Source organism: Panthera onca, chromosome B2 (genome assembly GCF_046562875.1).
Source record: "Panthera onca isolate mPanOnc1 chromosome B2, mPanOnc1 haplotype 2, whole genome shotgun sequence".
Lineage (NCBI taxonomy): Eukaryota > Metazoa > Chordata > Mammalia > Carnivora > Felidae > Panthera > Panthera onca.
The window spans coordinates 36,375,263-36,394,752 of NC_138343.1; the positions used below are offsets into that span (position 1 = coordinate 36,375,263).

The 19,490-nt window shown below is 36.0% G+C and overlaps 1 protein-coding gene across 2 annotated transcripts in view; it reads left to right on the plus strand.

The window, feature by feature from the left end:
• ZFAND3 (zinc finger AN1-type containing 3) overlaps positions 1–19,490 on the plus strand; it is a 325,101-nt gene that overhangs the window by 254,529 nt on the left and 51,082 nt on the right. Inside the window, exon 4 of one of the 2 annotated variants that reach the window (XM_060615387.2) lies at positions 14,810–14,875. The exons of the other annotated variant lie outside the window; for it this stretch is intronic. Within the exon in view, the coding sequence (XP_060471370.1) occupies positions 14,810–14,875 (66 nt within the window). The remainder of the gene's footprint in view (positions 1–14,809; positions 14,876–19,490) is intronic. 2 annotated transcript variants of the gene reach the window in all.

Below are 19,490 nucleotides of genomic sequence, written 5' to 3' on the forward strand. Positions count from 1 at the left end.
GCAAGAAATGGGCTTGTTTTCAAACATTCTGACATTCTAATCCAGCAGTTAGAGAGTGCCCACCTCATACAGAATACTTTTCCTAAGCTCTGTAGAGGCACATACTAAGAAATAAACAGCAGCCACCACATATATAAAACTATTGTTTATAAGAGGAATTGGCAAAATATGGCCCATGGGCCACATCTAGACTATCACATGTTTCTGTGTGGCCTGTAATGATTTTGGATGATTGAAAAAAGTCAAAAGAACAATATTTTGTAACATGTAAAACTTATATGAAATTTAAATTTCAGTGTTGATAAAGTTTTATTGGAATATGACATGCTCATTCATTTATGTATTATGTCTACGACTACTTCTGCACTACAATGGCAGAATTGGGTAGTTGCTACAAAGACCCAGTGATTCTTTACAGAAAAAGTTTGCTAACCCCTGTTTAGCAGAGCACTTTAACAAACATTATTTTCCTGGGATCTTTCTGACCATGTGCAACGTAGGCAGGGCAGCTATTCTTCCTATTATTCTACAGCTGAGAAAAAAGGTTTGCATGCTAATTTGCCTTGAGTCACATGACAGGACTAGCACTCAGCTCTGGGCCTTTTTCATCTATAATACTCCAGATTTTTCATATTCTTCTCTACTGCATCCACCCAAGAGATGCTTTTGTTATAGCCAAAAGAAAATATACAGAAAAAGTGAGAACCATACTAACTGGAATGTTAATGAAGATTGTTAATGATTAAAGCTTCATTTCCAAGTGCTGGCTGGATTTTCTTTTAATTATGACAGTGATTCCCAAAATAGAAATTTGAGAACATTCTTTATCTGTGGTTAAATTAATGTCCCCTGAAAAATGAATATCACAGCCACCAAGTAGTTAGACTGTTTGTTTTTACCAATTAAATTTCTAATAATCTTTCAGCGAAACTAGTTTTCCCTTTTTTGGACTATGCCTACTTCAGAAAACCAGATAGATATTGGGCAAAACAGGCTGGCTTATTCTAGTAGAACATTTAGAAAATATTACCTATTAAAAAAATGCTTTATGACTTCCTGCTGGGCTGGTTTTAAGTGAAATACGGTGGGGAGATTTATTCACAGTTCTTTCTGTATGTGTCTTTCTCTTCCCTTTTCTCTAATGAAGCTCGAAGCATCAGGCCGTTTATCAGAGATAATTATACAACAGATGGAGCTTTTCTGATATATAATAGTCTCAAAGTGGAAGATTCTTTCCCATAATGAAGAATGCCCAAACTTTAAATGTCTCTTTTGATTTTAATTTAAAGGTATTTTTTTTTCAGTGCATTTATTTATCCTGGAGCTGATTCTCTAAAGCATTCTGCTTTTATTATGGCTATGTACTAAAAAGATTGATACTTTGCAGTACAGTATGATAATGTACAGTTATATGATGTATCAAATTGAATGGCTGTAATTTACCAGGAATCAATGTATGGAATCATTAAATTAATCCCTGTCAAAAAGCAGAAGGACTTGAGCAGTTTAGCAGTGTTTTCTTACTGAAATTATTTCTATTCCATAATGTTATCTGGGTTGAAACTTGTTGAGGCACTTTATAGGATCATGTGACCTTCAACAAGTAGTCAAAATAAAGACCAAATTAAAGCAAAACAATGATTTTTAAATTACTCATTTGATGGCTTTTTTTTTTCTTAAAAGATTTGTAAATCCTATTTTTTAAGTACACAAGTAAAGCAATAACATACACAATATACAATAAACATACAGGTTTATATAGAATAGAAGGTGAAAATACTTCTTTTATATCTCCACCCCCAAGCCCCGCTAAATTCCCATTTTTTCCAGAGATAACCATTGTTTATTCATTTTGGGTTATACATTCTTTTTCAAGTTATATGTATTTTGGCATACATAAAGATTTTCTTCATTTTTAAAAACCTTTTTTTTTTTTTTAAGAGAGAGAACATGCAGTTAGGGGAGAGGAGCAGATGGAGGGAGAAAGGGAAAGGGAAGGAGGGAGGGAGGGGGCAGAGAGAGAAGGAGAGAGAGAGAGAGAGAGAGAATATCTTAAACAGGCTCTATGCTCAGCACAGAGCCCAACGTTCAAACCCAGGACCCTGAGATCATGACCTGAGCCGAAATCAAGAGTTGAACGCTCAACCTACTGAGCCACCCAGGTTCCCCAATTTTCTTCATTTTTATTCAAATGAGTGCATATTCCATTTATTGTTTATAACTTGTTCTTCCATTTAACAGTATATTTTAGAGATCTTGTCAGATCAATACATAAAGATCTGCCTACTTCTTTTTAAACTGCTGCAAAGTATTTCATATTTTTATTCTCTTTTTTTGAGACTTTCTAACATTTCTCTATAAGCCATGTGAAGTAGACATTTTTGTACATGACTAATGGTGCATGTGTCATTTTTCCATGATGAATACATGGAGGAGGAACTAAGGAATCAGAATATGTATATATATATTTTAACTTTTGATATACATGGCCCAAATTAATTTCCAAAATGACATTATCAAATATACCCCTAAGAATGGTGTTTGAGAGTGTTTCCCGTACTTTTACCGTTGTTAGGTGTTCTGGGGGGAGGAGACAGTAGGCAAAAGAATAGCTCATTTTAATTTGCATTCCCCTGACATCTCCTGATACTGAGATTGAGCACTGCTGCACATTTGTTAACTGTTCATGCCTCCAGTGATTTGCCTATCTCTATTCTTTGCTTATTTATTTTTTTTATTAACTCTTTTTCTTACTGATTTGTAGGAACTCATAAGTCTTTGTTATGTATCTTGCAAATGTTTTCTTCTAGTATGTCACTTGGCTTTTAATTTTGATTTGGGTGTCTGAAATTTTAGTTGAAAATTTACAGGTTTTTTAAAGTTAAGTCTGTTGGTCTTTTGTCTTCTAGGGTTGTGTCTTTCTTAGAAGGCTTTCTTTGCTACAGGGTTATAAAAATATTTTTTAATGTATTTTAATACTTTTATAATTTATCTTTTTCTATATTTAGCTCTTGAATCCATCTGGAATTCATTCTGTATATGATAGGAGTATAGGGATTTACCTTTATAATTTTTCTGAATGGAGAACCAGTGATCTCAAAACCATTTATTAAATAGGCCTGGTTTGTAATTCCATTAATATTATATAAACACGGATCTGTTTTTAGGCTCTTTTATTTTATTCCAGTTGTCTACTTGTATATTCCTAAAACTGGAATATATCTTTGTGGTATGTAATGATGTCTGGTAGAGCTAGTCCCCTTTAGTTTATTTTTTTTTTCTAAATTATATTAGCTATTCTTTTGTATTTTCTTGATGAATTTATAGTCAGCTTGTCAAGCTGTATTAACAATTACAGTGTGATTCTGATTAGGATTATATGGAATACGTAGATTTATTTGGAAATAATTGACATTTTAATACACTATTGAGCCTTCTCATAGGAATATTGTTTGTCTTCATTTATTCAGATCTTATATATTTTTGAGTAAACACCTATCGTTTCTTCTTGTAAATCTTAAACATTTCTTACAAGATTGTCTCCCTTCCAGCTTTGTATATTTTTCTTTTTCTCATTTCTAACTCTAATAGGACTACTTCTAGTAGCATTTCACGGTTTAGTATTTGTGGTGGGGTTTTTGTTTTTGTTTTTGTAGCTGTTATTTATCAGTTGAAGGAAATTCTTTTATTTATAGCTTGCTAACTTTTTATTTTTAAGTCAGAGAGGAGTGTTGAATTTTATAAAATACCTTTGGTGGGGGCATCTTTGGAGATGATCAAATGGATTTCTCCTTTAATATGTAATCTCTTAATTTAATGGATTTCCAGCATTAAACTATCTTTGCATTCCCTGAATTAAACTCTACTAGTTCTTTCAGTATACTGCTGGGTTCAAAATGCTAATTTTATTTTAAATTTTACACCTTTTTAACAAGTAAGTTAATTTTATATATGTGTGTATTTATATTATTGTGGGCATGCTATTCCTGTCTAGTTCTGGCATCAGTTACATTAATCTCATAGAAAGCTGTTCATCTTTTCCTGTGCCCTAAGCAGGTTTTTGTATTATGTTCTCACATTATGTAACGTGTCTATTCTTTGAAAGCTGGAAAAACTTATTCATAAAGCTGATTGGCCTGATATCTGATATTGGACTTTTCATATTTTCTACCTTATTTAAAGTCAATTTTGATATTAATAAAAACATCCATTTCATCTATTCTTCTAAATTTCTTGAAATGCATAACTTTCATTTATTAACTTTACTTTTTAATATTTTTTAAATGTTTGTTTAATTTTGAGGCCGGGGAGGGGAAGAGAGAGGGGGATAGAGGATCCGAAGCGGGCTCTGTGCTGACAGCAGTGAGCCCAAAGCAAGGCTTGAACTCATGAGCCTTGAGATGATGACCTGAGCCAAAGTCGGATACTTAACTGACTGAGCCACCCAGGCACCACTCATTTATTAGCTTTAGAGTATATATTATACCAAGTACACAAACTAAGTCTTATTCTTAATTTCACTGATATTGGTTATATTACCTAATTTCTTTGTTTATGATCTTCTAGTTAATGGAGAGATGTTAAAGGTCTGGAAAGTTGTCACTGCCACCATTGTGTTTTTACAGCATTACAGCCATATCTTCTACTCTTGTCCTAGTCCTTAAGTTTGTCACAAGAACCTCCCATTGATATCATGTTAAACAAGAAAGGAAATTCTTTAGTTGGCTTATCATCATCTGTCTGGTCATTTAGATTCTTAATTTTGTATGAGGCATCCTCCACTGTAATCTGGATGCTCATTGATTGTATCTGACCAGGCTACCCATTTCAGCAGTGATGTTCAGCTCTGAACCATGCTAGACCCTTGGTGTCCTCAGAAGATGCCCTGGCACTTGTCTTAACCATTTTTATTCGTGCTTGTGGAAGCCATCTCAAAACCATTTTATCAACACTAATTGCTTCCTCCAAGGAATTCCTCCACTTCCTACCTGTAACATCTAATCGCATATTGTTTTGGTTATCTTTTTGACAAAATAATGTCATCTCCTTGTACCAACTTAGAGGGTAAGTCCAGAATTAGCGAAGACTTTATTATATGTTGCTTTGCTTTTCCCCAGAGCACCCAGCATAGTGCTTGGCAAGGCAGTACTTAGTAAATGCTTACTAATTTAAATACTTAGAAAAGTTTTCTAATTCTTAACTTTTGGAAAACTCATGTGTTTTGGCACATTAAAGAGAAGTGTGTTATTGCCTGAACCTGATTTGAAACAGCTATTTAATGTTCTTTTATTATTTTCTGTGACTGTGCCATTCAGTAACCCCAAGATGAAGCACCTCGAAAAGGCAGTTTCCCTACCAAATTTTGAAATTTGGTTGCCTTGTTGTAGTGACAGTTAATTTCTTTTATCCACCAGAGATTTGGAATAATGGAAGACTGTCTTTTTTTTTTTTTTAAACTATGCAAATAGCCACTTGCTTGTGAAGTAACAGTTTTTGCTTATAAGTATTTCTTTTATCACTTCAATTTCCCCCTTTAGGATTCCCCTTTGCCATACAGAAGACTAGCAGATTTTAAATACTCATTTTTCAGGCTCCCTTAAGAAGTCTACAAATCTGAAAGGTTTATTTCCCATAAAGATTTCCTCAGGCACCTATGAGATTATACAGTTACTGATATTCAGACTAGGTTTTGAAGCAACATTATCACTGCCCCCCTCTTTGCAAATGCAGATTTTTGTTTTATGTTCTTATTAAGTGAAGTATTCTGTACTTTGCTGTGAAAGTAAAGGTCACAGTGAACAATTACATTTCACACAGCTTTAGCCCTTTGCAATTGTCATATTTTTATTTTGCGTTGATACAAGTAATGGGTGACAGTGTCAATTTGAAACTAAATCTAAGTTTTATTATGACAGAAGCGTTTGGCTGAAAAAATCGTATTCTAATAGGGCTATCTATTTGGATGTGTTAAAAGTGGTTATTTTAACTTTATATTTTAATTGTGTTTGTGAACTTCTCTCTTAAAATTCAAAGCTGCCAGTGCCAAAAAGTGACTACATATATACTTTATGTTTTATATTCACGTGGTCTGTAATTTCATAAACCATTTCACTTTTTGATCTATCAAAAGGACAATTTTTTGGTTTAATAAAAACAGGATGCCATCTTTGTGAGGAAGTTTTTAAATTTCAAAATATCAGTATAAACCCTTCTCTACATAATTCAAATTGTGGCTCTGTTTTTGCAAAGAGAGGTCCCATTGGTAAGACTTGCTAGCGTTTGCTTCTGTAGAACAAGGAGGTTGGACGCAGGTACCTTACAACCAATGTCACTGTGAACACATTGTCAGCAGTGTGCAGCTACCTATAGGAGAGGTTCACCAAAGGCCAAGGAAGAAGGCACCTGCATTCAGAATTCTTTTTAAATGTCCACAGGGCGTATCTGTGGCCTAAATAATGTCTTTTTCCATTTTATCTAAAGTGTCTTACAAAGAACATGCACAGGTAACTTCTTTCTGAGGAGGGCATTGCAGCCTTTCAGTTGCTGACGTAGGCCAAGATTTAGGAGAGCATCTTTGGTAGCTGAACTATGATGTCAAAAATAAAAGCTCTTATAATGCTGAGTGGTTTCTCCATTAATGTTATGAGATTCATGCTCATGTTGATGGTAAAATGCAAATACAGAAATCTGTGTTGGGCGTTAGTTATGCCTGTAAAGAGTTAGAACTGAAGCCTAAATTGAAGAAGTGACAGCTCCTGATTTCATATCCATATTAAATAAGTTTTATCACAGAGAAAGAAGTATCTAAAAATAGAACTTTTAGCTAGGTGATATTTGGACCTCTCAAAAAAGGATTCTAGTTTTTGGTGTGTGTGTGTGTGTGTGTGTGTGTGTGTGTGTGTGTGTGTTTCCATGTTTGTTTATTTTTGAGACAGAGAGTGCAAGCTGGGGAGGGTCAGAGAGAGAGGGGGAGACACAGAGTCTGAACTGGGCTCCAGACTCTGAGCTGTCAGCACAGTTGACAGCCAGGCTTGGACTCCCAGACAGCAAGATCATGACCTGAGCCGAAGTCAGATGCTTAACCGACTGAGCCACCCAGGTGCCCCAAAAGGGTTCTAGTTTTGATCCCTAAGATGGTGGTATCTTAGAATTTCAATGTTAATCGCTATTGGACTTTATCACATTTGGATGTGATGTTGGATGTTTGTCAGTTTCCTAATGTATTGGAAGCTCTGTTCTGATCATAAGGGGTTCTGAGAGATCACATCTGAAAAACTGAAATCAAACGTTTAATTGCTCAGAATTTTTTGAATTTCTTGAAACACGTTTTTACTCTTAGTATATAAGTAGCAGAAACAAAATGTCCTGGTTGAAATTATGACCATAGAGTTTATTCTGCTACCCCCTTGCCTTTTTGTATTTGCTTAAATATTGAACATTTTGTTGAGAATGAGCTCAGTGTTTTACTGTTATTACTACTAGTGCATCCAGTTGGTCTCTGCAAGACCAGAATAAACCAACTGACATGTGAGGAAAGTATGGAGAAATTGGAAATTATATTAACCTTTAGATTCATTTTTTTGTTCTATACCAGTCCTTCTCAAAGTGTGGCCCAAGGACCTATAAAGTCCCCAAGATCGACTCAGGGCACCATAAGGTGCTTCCTTTCCCACTGTGTATCTGTGTGAAGGGTGGTTTTTCGTGATATCCTTCATTTAAAATTGAATGTAGATATGAAAATTCAGATGTCTTCCTTTAAGACAACTCTTCATAATTTTCTCAAAATGTGTAATTGCTTTTTCTAAAACAGTATGTTTTTATGTTGACACGTAATTATTTTGTGAATTTTAAGTGAAGCTGTGTTTTTAAATTTTTTCGGTTTTGATTTTAGATCAGGTACATATCAGTAGATATGCCCCATATAACCAGAAGCTCTTTAGTGTCCTTAATAATTTTTAAGTGTAAAAAGTTCCCAAGACTAAAATGAGAACTGTTGTGCTATATCAACATGTAAATACAGCGAAAATCAACTATTTTTAAAATTGTTCCATTTTCCTTCTGAATAGTTATGTATGTTCAGTAATTGCTTTTGGCCTGGGTCATTTTCATTTAGCAGTGGAAAATACATTTTTGAAAACCTAACGTGCTAGATTACTAAAATGAGTCAGACTTTACCCTTGCCCTTGAGGCTCATTCCATTTAAGGCCATTGCTGGGTCATGAGAGTATTTCTTCCAAAACACATTCCCTGGCCCCAGCAGGGATGTCCACTTTAACTCCTGTAAGAGTCCATCAGTACTAGGTGAATGAAAACATACTGATTTCATTTTGCTTGTAGTGCTGTTCCCTGGGGAAGGTGGTATGGGAGGATTTTTAATTTTATTTCTATTGGACAAATAGGCTAATAAGCATACTCACACACAAACATACACTAACATTTGCAGAGCTGCCCAGCATGATACTTATTTAGGGGAGCAGGGGTAGAATGGTAATGAAATTTTGTTGAGAAGCCCTTTATAAGCAGAATAGATATCTACCAATTGCAACTTGTGACCCACTTTGAAAATCCCCTTCTCATGAATCCCTAATTTAGATCTAAATGGTGTGAGAGATCATGCAGGAAGTTAGGATTAGAACTTCTGACTGAGAGATTAACACTTAGATTCTGTAACAAGCTTTGTAAATGGTTTAGTTTGAAAGTTTCATTTGGAGAAATGGGAGGGCTATTATCTGTGCTGAAGATTTTCTGTATACTTAGATTTCCGTTCATTATATCTTTATGTATCCTTGTTTTTAATCGATGGTGCTTTTCAAACTCAATTATGTAGATAGATTAGGTGTGTTCTTTCTGATTAAAACAATTCATGAATTGCAGGTTTAGGGTGAGGTTGACTTTTTTCTGAAGGGGAGATGACTTATTTTCTTATGCATTCTGATCTGTCCTTGATATTCATTTCTTACTGGTCATTTCTTACCATTTACTGTTTTAAGTGTCTGTGTGTATTGAAGGCTTTTTAGAGAAGGAATATCTTATTGCAAAAGAAATCTAGATTCTTTGAATATTTTTAAAAGATAGTTTTACATTCTTAATATAGCCACATCAGGAGACAATGTAGAGTTTATTTCACTATCTCTGTTGCATAGGCTTTTTGTTTTTTGCTTTTTTTTCCCTTTGAGTTGTCTCATCAAAAAACTCTTGATAAGATACTATAAATCTCTTGAGAGTGAGGAAAATTGTAGCTCTTGAATCTGTTGTCAGAGGTCACCTTTTGAACACTGAGCCTAGGAAAGTGAGATGCTGCAAGGTAAACAATGTGCAGATTATGATAGAGTGGAATTGACAAGCTGGTTAAAAAAGGATGATGCATTTCTAATTAGCCCATAGTGCCTTTAGTTGGAAATTAATTAGATACTGTTATGTAAATGTCATGTTAATTAAGCAAGAATATTGAAGTATTATAAATTTGCAAAAGGAATGGCTATTTTTGTGTATTAATGTTTTGCAGTTACCATGAAAAGCTGATAGTAGAATATTTGTTTCATTATTGGGCTTCTGGCAATTTTTAGCTGACTGACTCCTTGACAGTCCATTTTTCCTAATTGATGTGCTTTAACACATGGTATACCTGCAGCCAATGAGGGCTAGTGGATCCAGAAGCCAAAAATAACCGGTCATCACAGCTGTTTTAACAAAACCTTTCTGGGTAGATTGTTCATCTCTATTTTCAGGGTTAAGGAGAAATACTATTTTTCTGTATTCAGCCTTAGATTTAGAGTGCCTAAGATGATTGCAGTCCTAAACACAGCTGCCTCTAAGCCTGTGTTCTCTGCTTCTCCTTGAGTCACAGACTTCAACCAGTCTGAGATTGACTACTACATAGGTAGCTCAGAGGTTTTTTTGACATACTCAGTAACTCTATAGGAATCTGACAGAAAATTTAAGAGTTCTACTTCAGTTTGAAATTTGAATGTTGATAATTAATGGGATACCTTCATTCAGTCCTTCTGGTTTTGCAAGTTACAGTGAAGTTAGTATGCAGATTTGACCCTTCAACTGTACAGGACTGAAGTTAGTACTGCTTCTCTAAGAAAATCCACTACCTTATTAGAAACAGTATAAAGATCTCTTGTTGGGAATATAGCGGAAGAATTTTATTTCATGCCTCTCATGTGAAATTGCAAATGCAATCCATATAGTGCTGCGTTATGTAGGACACCTTTAACACAAGAATAGAAACATCCCCTAGAAGACAAAATAGTGTGTTCAGACTTGTGGTCACAAACCACAAGCTACCACAAACATTATTTACTTGAAGTTCCAGATTCTAAATTATTGAAACTTAGTAAAAAGTCCTCTGGATGTAATATCAAATGCAAAATTATAGTCTGTTATTAAGTATCAGCAGGTAGTGAAGAGATTTGAAAAAACAGATATTTAATATGTCTTACCAAAAGAAAGCAAAAAAGTACTCTCAGTGACTGTCTAAAAGTTAGTTTAGGTTGGTTAATCTTGATATCATCTGGTTCAGAATTCGCAGAGAGCCTGTTATTAAACAAGGAACTTTAACTACGGTGTTTGTTTTTTTTCATATTCAAAAACCCAAAACTTATTTTTCTGAGCTCAATTGCCACTACTGTAGACTAGACAGTAATGGTGTGAATCATGCTGTGCTTTGAAATACATTTCTTTTCCTAACCATGATCCCACTCAACACATAACACACATGCACATACACACACGTTATATTCACTTATAGAACCCAGTCGTGAAGAGGCTTCCTCACCTTGCTTTTCAGTTATTAGCTCTGTCTACCCTGCTGCTTGGAAAGGAGAGGAGGTAGGGCCAAAAATAAGAGCAGGATTTACAATGACTTGACCATATGCTGCCTTTCCCTCAGGCATTAGAAAGCCCAGTGAAGAAAAGCCAACTCCATTATTTGATGAACAGGTGCCCTGACTTTGACCCTCACCATCAGCTCTCAAAATTGTTTTGTTTGCTATAACCACATGGCACCCATGTTATATTTTTATTGTTGTGGACAAAAACTTGAAAAGATTCCCCTTGAGTGGTCCTTAATTTTCTGTATTCATTTTAACAGAGTTGATTTGGAATTACATGTGGTCCCTGACCTAACATGGTTCAGCTTAGGATGATTTTTAGACTTTACGATAGTGCAAAAGTCATAGGCATTCAATAGAAACCATACTCGAATTTTGAATTTTGGTCTTTTCCTCGGCTAATAATACATGCTACAGTACCCTTTTGTGATGCTGGGCAGCTACAATGAGCACAGCCCCCAGCCTCACCATCACAGGGGTCCACAACCAATACACTTAGACCCATTTTGTACCCATACAACCATTCTGGTTTTCACCTTCAGTACGCTATTCAATAAATTAGACAGGGTATTTAATATTTTAGTATAAAATAGGCTCTGTGTTAGATGATTTTGCCCAGCTGTAGGTTAATGTAGATGTTCTGAGCACATTTAAGAAACAAGCTAGGCTAACTAGAATATTCAGTAGGTTAGGTGTATTAAATGCATTTCCAACTTAGGATTTTCAATTTATGATGGGTTTTTGGGACGTAACCCCATCGTAAGTTGAGGAAGATCTGTAAGTGTGTAAAGGTAGATAATATCTCCTGTGACTCTTCCTTTTATGTGAGAGTAAAGGAATTTTGTATGACAGCACAATTAGTGTAGAATATATGTGTGGTGCTCATATGCATCTGTTTTGGATTTTAAAGAGTTTCATAGGTTATAGTCTGCCAGACCAAACTTAATTCCAGGCTTTCTGTTTATAATATTGTCCAATTATCAAAGCTGGGATATATTATCACTGCCAGTTACTCATGCTGTCAATTTGTTTTGGCTCAACTATGGTTCTATTTGTAGTTTACTATAATGTAGTGAATACATTGGATTGGGTTGTTAGTTTAACAAGCTCTCTGGAGAACACTTTCATGATGATGCATGTTGAGATATGCTAGGTAGCCTTAAAGTTATTTGCGTATTTGCCAAAGCCTACAGAAATTCATTCATTAGGAATTTTAAAAAGGATCAGCTCTCAATCTACAGATTGAGGTAAAGATTACATTTGTAAACATGGGAGTGTTAAGTCATGAGTCCCAGCTAAATTTCTTTAGGGGTCTTGATGTGACCAATTTCTCCCTTCTCTCATAATTTTACTGGATGAATTATGTTGTATCCTTTTAAAAAAGTATTCCATTAGTTAGGTTGTTATTGACTCTTGTGCTCTGTGCAGCTTGCGATGTTGTGGGTACTCTGTGATCTTGGCCAGATATTGAGCTGGGAGTTAAAGAAAATGTTATCAGAGATTAGAACTGACTGGGTTGTTAATATTTACATTGTGTTCAGCTGGTTTTAAAATGTGCACTAAAATTGCTTCCTGTGCCCACCCGAACCTTTTGCATCAAAATTTCCAGAGTCTGGGTCTGGGAATCTGTATCTTGAAAATGCTCCTTTGAACTTTCTGGATTCTGAAAATGTTCTAGTATATTTATCTGATAGTTGTTATGCAAATATATATATATATATAACATATACATATATATGTTATATATATATATGTTAAAACCCTTCACTGTGTCTATTTAAGATTTACGTGCTTCATTCTAGTATTTTCTTTATCTAATACCTCAATTTAAAAAAAGCTTTAAAAAAATGCACTCTCCCGATTTCATCAAGCAGCTTGCAGTGGTCACTTAATAAACACTATTAATTGCCCACTGTTGACATTGTCATGACCCAAGAGTAGATGACAAAGTAGGTCTTGGCTCTTGGGAGCATAAAATCTGGTGGAAGAGAAAGTGATGATACATAATATAAAGCTTTATATAGTTTATGAAGTCTTTTTGTACAGATGATCTCATCAACACTGTGGCTTATGGGCAATTTATGACGTCCATGTTTTTTATTAAACTTACCCAGGATTACTGAGCAAGTAGGGAGTAGCTGCAGGACTTTAAATGGAGTCTTCTGTAACAGCCTGTCATTTCCCAGAAATCAAAATGCTTCGATTAACAACAACAACAAAAAACAAAACTAAAATCAAAAACCTCACGTGGAGGAAAAAGCTAACTTATTTATGGGACTATAGAAGCCAGTGTCAAGAGGGTTCTTATGGATGTGGGATCTGTATCCGTTTTCCGGCAGCCTGTTTTCTCTTCATGTTGCCTATTTGTCATGTCACAGTTGCCCATTTGGACTCTGGAATTTTAGCATGTTGAGCTTTCTCTAGTTTGTGATGTTTGTAGAAAAAATTTTAACTGAAATGTCTTGCTTTTTTGGCCTTTCTAATTTTCAGTCCTTCATTTTCAAATTCTTGAGATGTATTTCCAGGTGATGCTGGCCAGTGATAGATATCATTCTTCCTGATTACATTTAGCATTTATTATTTGTTCCATAGTGTTTGGTACTTGATCATTTCCCATTCAGCTCTTTTTTGCTGTCATGTATTGTTTTTTCTTTACACAAATTTTGTCTTCCTAACAAGAGTATAAACCCCTTGAGCATGAGACTAACCCATGTGGTGACAAATAGTAGGACTTACTAAGACCTGTTTGACATTAACAATACACCTGCTTGGTTTTTCCTCCCTTCTGTTTCCCCTCTGTGTTGTCTTACACCCGGTAAGGTTTGCTGCTCTTATGGCGTTGGGGTAGGAAAGGGTGGAACTAATGATGAACTTCTTACGTGGGATCTCCAGGTCCCTAAACCTATGGATGTTGGTGGCATGAACTCATTCACCTCAGAGCTCTTTCACCTTTCCTTCCTTTTCAGCGGGTAACTTCAGTGATAGGAAGTCTTGTCATTATTGGCTTACAGCTATGCCAAGAAACCATGTATCCCTTTGCTAGTCATCATCACCTGAGGAACCTTTTCAGAATAGTGTAACATTTGCCTGTTTTACTCCTTTATGATCACCACCACTGCCCTTCCTAGGGTATGTCAAGAAAGAACCACTAATATTCATGTTTATACAGTAACTTCCTTTTTCAGAAGGTAGGGTGTGGTCTCCAGTATGGGAGTGTTGGTGTATATATATCAATATCAACTTAAGAATTTATTGATGGTCCTGATTGTGCAGAATGAAATTACTGCTTTTCAAGCCTTCACCCAGTATATAAACTGACTATATCTCTTGCATACTCTTGAATTATGTCTATCTACTAGATCTCTGGGCTCACAAGATTCCATAAAAGCCCCTCTTTCTATCATAGTCTTATAATTAAACTAGATATTCTTCCTTGTTCAGTAATGCTCTCTTTATATATTAAAATGATCCTTATTTCTTCTGTAAAGCAGTGTTTTGTTCCTTTGGGTGTTCTCCCTCTTTAAGGCTATGGGCAATTTATTGCCCACTTATTAAATACAATAAATTTAAAGGTAGGGTGACTGCCGAGATCAACTTAAGAGGGAGTGCTCCTGCTTATTGCTTTGTGGAAAAACTCATCTTCCCAAACTTTTGGGTAATTTTCTCTCACCTGCATCAGAATTCTAGTTAAAATTATATCCTTAACTTCTGAACATTATGGAACTCAATAATTTTTTATGAAAAGCATGTTGTAATTTAGAAAGACTATGGACCTGTAGTCTAAACTGCTGAGCTAAAATTAGGTCCTTAGAAATTAGCCTTCTGCTACCACCACCATCTTTCCTACTGCCCCTCTTCATGCATATTTGCGGGTTGATCCCTGCCTTTTTAGGTTTCTCTTTATCCAGGATAGCAACTTTGGGCATGTAGAAGATATGTCCTGACTGATGTGCCTGCCTTTCTGTTTCTAGGTGGGCCATGCACAGACACAGCTCATGTCTCGTTAATCACACCAACCAAAAGATCCTGTGGTACAGGTACGTACATCATTCTTATCTGATTCATTCTTATCTGGATTCTTCACAGAAATTAGTTACTGGTTTAAACATGGTGTCTTTGCCAGGGCATTCTCTAATTTCTTACATCAGTTGTGAAGGTGATGTATTTATTATGTGCTAAGTTCTGGGAGTGGCAGTGGAGTGAACAGGGGGTCACAGTGGTGCTCTTAGAGGTCAGAATGAGTTAATGCTGGCAGCTAGAACCAAGAAGGGTGGACATGAAAATTTACCTACTTCCTAATATCTGAAGAATACTATTAAGACATGAAACATACAGAAAATACAAGTAATTGCCTAGTTTCTGGCATGTGTCTAATTTGTCTGTCTTGGACCTACTGAAAAAAAAAAAAAAACATTGTTTAGATGGAGGTGGAAGGTGAAAGAAGTTGTGGTGCAGATAATCAACGTTTTAACTTGATAATTGTAGTATCCTAATAGTTTCAGAAAATTTTTTTCCATTTGTCTTAAAGCCAGAGGTATGCTGAAGTCATTCTTTTTAGATGCATTGAATCCCAAAAACATCTTTGTGCATCTGTGACATTTTTATTAGACATGAAGTCATGAATCTTACAACTTTCTAAAGAGCAGTTGTAATGTCCATCACTCCCTTAGTCTGTAGCTTCATTTACTTTAAACAATATTTGCCTTTTCTAATGCTGCCTACTATTTAAAATAACTTAAAGATTATATTTGGAGGAGTCAAAGTAATTATATTGTTTTTCTAAAGGTCACAAAGTCTTTTTCCCCAGTAGAAATAGCACAAACTATTTCTGTGTACAAAGTTAAACTGAAACCTCAGTCCCTTTAAATGCTCATAGTTTTGATGTTAAACCTGAAATAGGCCTGTCCTTGCACAGTTTTAGAGTAAGATCCAGGCATTGAACTCTGAGGAACTTAAATTTACTCTCCTAGTATTGAGGCAAGGTGTGAGATAGTCCTGGCATGCTCTCATCCTTTCTGTGCCCAGCACCCAAGCTCCCCTCAGTAGTTCGTGGTTAAGATAGAAGTGAGCTGTGTCATGGGGTAAGACAGGCCATCCCGACCAGCCAGTAAGAAGTCAGAGAGCCAGCTTCCTACCCACTTCAGCCAGAAGCTTGGAAACACTCAGAGCCCTTTCATCTCAGCACTTCACATGCACACTACACTTTAGTCTTTCTTCTTTCCTTTCAGTCTTTGATCTCAGGGCAGACTTTACCATTGGCACTACTAACATGTTGAGGTAGTCAGGGAATGGGCCTCAAGTACCTTGAGTCATCCTCAGAGACTTAGGAAGGAGGCTCATGCTCAGCTTAGACACTGAAACTAGCAGGAACCCTTCCTGAATATCATGTACTTGTGTGCTTCATTTTCTAGGCATATCTGTTTCCTCTGTTCTGCTTCATATATCCAAACATAATAACAGTGTTTATTGTATGCTTACTACATTACCAGGTACCATTCAATATGTTTTACATACATACTCATTTCATCTTCAGAACAGTTCTGGAAGATAATTACTCCTCCTTTATAGATGACATAAATGGGCACTCAGAAAGTTAAGTATATTTCCTGGGGTGGTAATATTACTAGTAAGAGTCAGGACTTGAACATGGATCTTTTTTTTTTTTATTAAGTTTTAAAATTTAATTCCAGTATAGTTGACATACAGTATTATTTTAGTTTCAGATTTACAATACAGTGACTCAGCAAATGTGTACATCACTCAGTGCCCACCATGCTAGGTGTACTCTAATTCCCACCACCTGTTTTCACTCATTGCCCCACCCACCTCCCCCTGTTCACTGCCACTTTGTTGAACACAGATCTTTGAGATGCTAAAGCCATTGTTGTTTTCTGCAATATAACGTCACTGGGTATTGCATTTTATTGTAATTACTTATACTCCCAGCCAGACTGTGGAAAAGCATATCATTGATGAATTATGGAGATAGAGAAACACAAGATTTTGAAACATAGCATATTGTGAAGTAGTTTGAAAATGTAAGTTCTACAGGGTGCCTGGGTGAGTCAATTAAGTGTCTGAATCTTGATCTCAACTCGGGTCTTGATCTCAGGGTCATGAGATCAGGGTGTGAAGGCTACTTAAAAAAATAATAATAAAAGTGTGAGTTCTAGAAGCAAATCAGGTGTCAGATCCTAGCCTGACCATTTACAAAATGTGATTCTGAGTAAATAAGTTAACCTCTCAAAATTTGTTCTTCATCTGTAAAGTGGATAATGAATCTGTCTCGTAGGTTTGATGTGAGAAATACTATGCATAAAGCTCACATAATAGGTCTTCAATAAGGGTAGGTGCTGTCACTAAAGATTATATGTATATGATTGCCAACTGTATACACATGGTATTGATATTACATTAATAGGTAGTTTAGGCAGAAAGGAGTAGATTATAATTTACCAGAATGTATTGCCATATCTACTTTCATTAATTGATTTTATGTTGATCACATTCTGTTCACATTATGTTGTTGTATGTCAGTACTATGTTAGGAACTGAGGAGGGTAATATTTTTAGGTCTCCACAAATGAAATGATAAGGGAGGCATTGAGCTCTCAGTCATACATTTCCAGGCCTCATTTTGGGGGAACACATACCTCTTAACTAAAAAGAGATTGAGAATTTCTGTCTTGGAAGGACATTAATGCAACATGCCAAGTCGTCTCCAAAAAGTCTGAAAGAAAGTTGAGATTTCTTAGCTTGGACATTATAGGCCGTCAGGTTCAGCCTGCTGCACTTCTTTTCAAGAAACCTATCTGTGCCCCCTCAGGCTCCTTGAGCTAGGTGGATGACTTCAGCCTTACACAATGGCTTGACTCTAGAGGGCAGAACTTCCTGATTTTCAGAGGTAAATTAAATGATTTGCTTTGGGAATCACAGGTTGACTGTCTTTGTTTCCATCTTGCTGTTCTGAAATCAGCAGGTTGCTCATCGTGGGGATTCTGGGCATTTTTCCTATGAATCACCACCAATTACTTATTGTTATGTTGCTGCAGTGTCTTGTATTCTTTATGTCTAAGTTCTTCAAGAATAGGACTCATGCCTCTAACACATGCCCTGTAGTGCTTCTGCCACAGTGGGTACCGTAACAGTAGCTCTTCTAACGGTCTCTCAGAACACAGGCTTCAGGCATAGATGATCAATAAAAGATTATCTTACAGCCACATGTTATTTCTTAGGAGCTGTAGAGTGAGACCTTCTGACTATACCAACTCTTCCCAGCTAATCTATCCATACAGATTTGGTCCTAAAGCATCCTCTAGCATAATAATGACGTGAAATTAGAAAAAGAATACGTAACTTAGTCTAGAATAAAGTGGTTCTTTAAGTCGGTGGTCCCTGAAGAAGGGCATACAATATATAAAGCCTATCAAGTATAGGGAGAAAATAGTAAAAGCTCTTTATGTCAGGCTTTTAAAATTTCTATTTTGCAGATTGATTTCATGATTGTATATTAGTCCATGCACATGCTTTAAAGCAAGCAAATACACATAGAAATATATATTTTATTTTTTTAATGTTTATTTATTTTTGAGAGAGAGAGAGAGACAGAGCATGAGTGGGGAAGGGGCAGAGAGAGGGGGAGACAGAATCTGAAGCAGGCTCCAGGCTCTGAGCTGTCAGCACAGAGCCCAGTGTGGGTCTCAAACTCAGGAACCACAAGATCATGACCTGAGCCAAAGTCAGATGCTTAACCAGACTGAGCCACCCAGGTGCCCTGAGAAATATGTGTGTGTGTGTGTGTGTGTGTGTGTGTGTGTGTGTGTGTGTGTGTGTATATATGTATATATATATACACATAGCTATATACATACATATATATAGGTACATAGCTAAATGTCTTAGATAGGTGTTTACACTCAGAAAAGGTTAGTGACCTCTTCAGTAAATATGTCATTTCTTTTTAGTACTTTGAAAATTAGATATGAAGATTAGCATCAGACATGTTGTTATATGATTTTAATATGTGGAATGGTTGATTATGTCTCTATTTACATTTCAGGTGACTACTTCTTGATCAGTGGGTATTGTAATTTAGAGAGGTGGACAGTGGTGTAGAGTGGTTGTTCTGCAACCATCAAAATGAGAGGGGGAACTCTTTTAGAAATTGCTTTGTGAGGATTGTGAGTCTCAGAAGCAGATTACAAAAAGGAACAGTAGTGGCAAATGAAAGATCAGTTTGTATTTGTGAGCTTGCTGAGAAATGGCTTTTTGTTAGATGCTGGCTTTTAGCCACGTAGAACTATTAACATTTAGACTCTTTGTAATCTTTGGATGGAAAACACACACACACACACACACACACACACACACACAGTGATCATTGTGGTTTTCAAGCAGAGAAAAATGAAGTGAAGGTGCGTGTGGCTTTGTGATATCAACAGTCAGCAAAGAGTTGAAAAATGCTGCCAAGTCCCAGGTTGCTTTTGGTTAGAATGTGAGAGTTAAAGCATTTCATACTTTCAGATTACTAGAGAGAACTTACTTTCTTCCAAGAGCTCAGAATGGTTTGCACATGTTCCCTTGTTAATTCTCACAACATTCTTGCCAAGAATGAGTATATTATGAAAGAAATAGTTCATTTTCCTTGGTAAC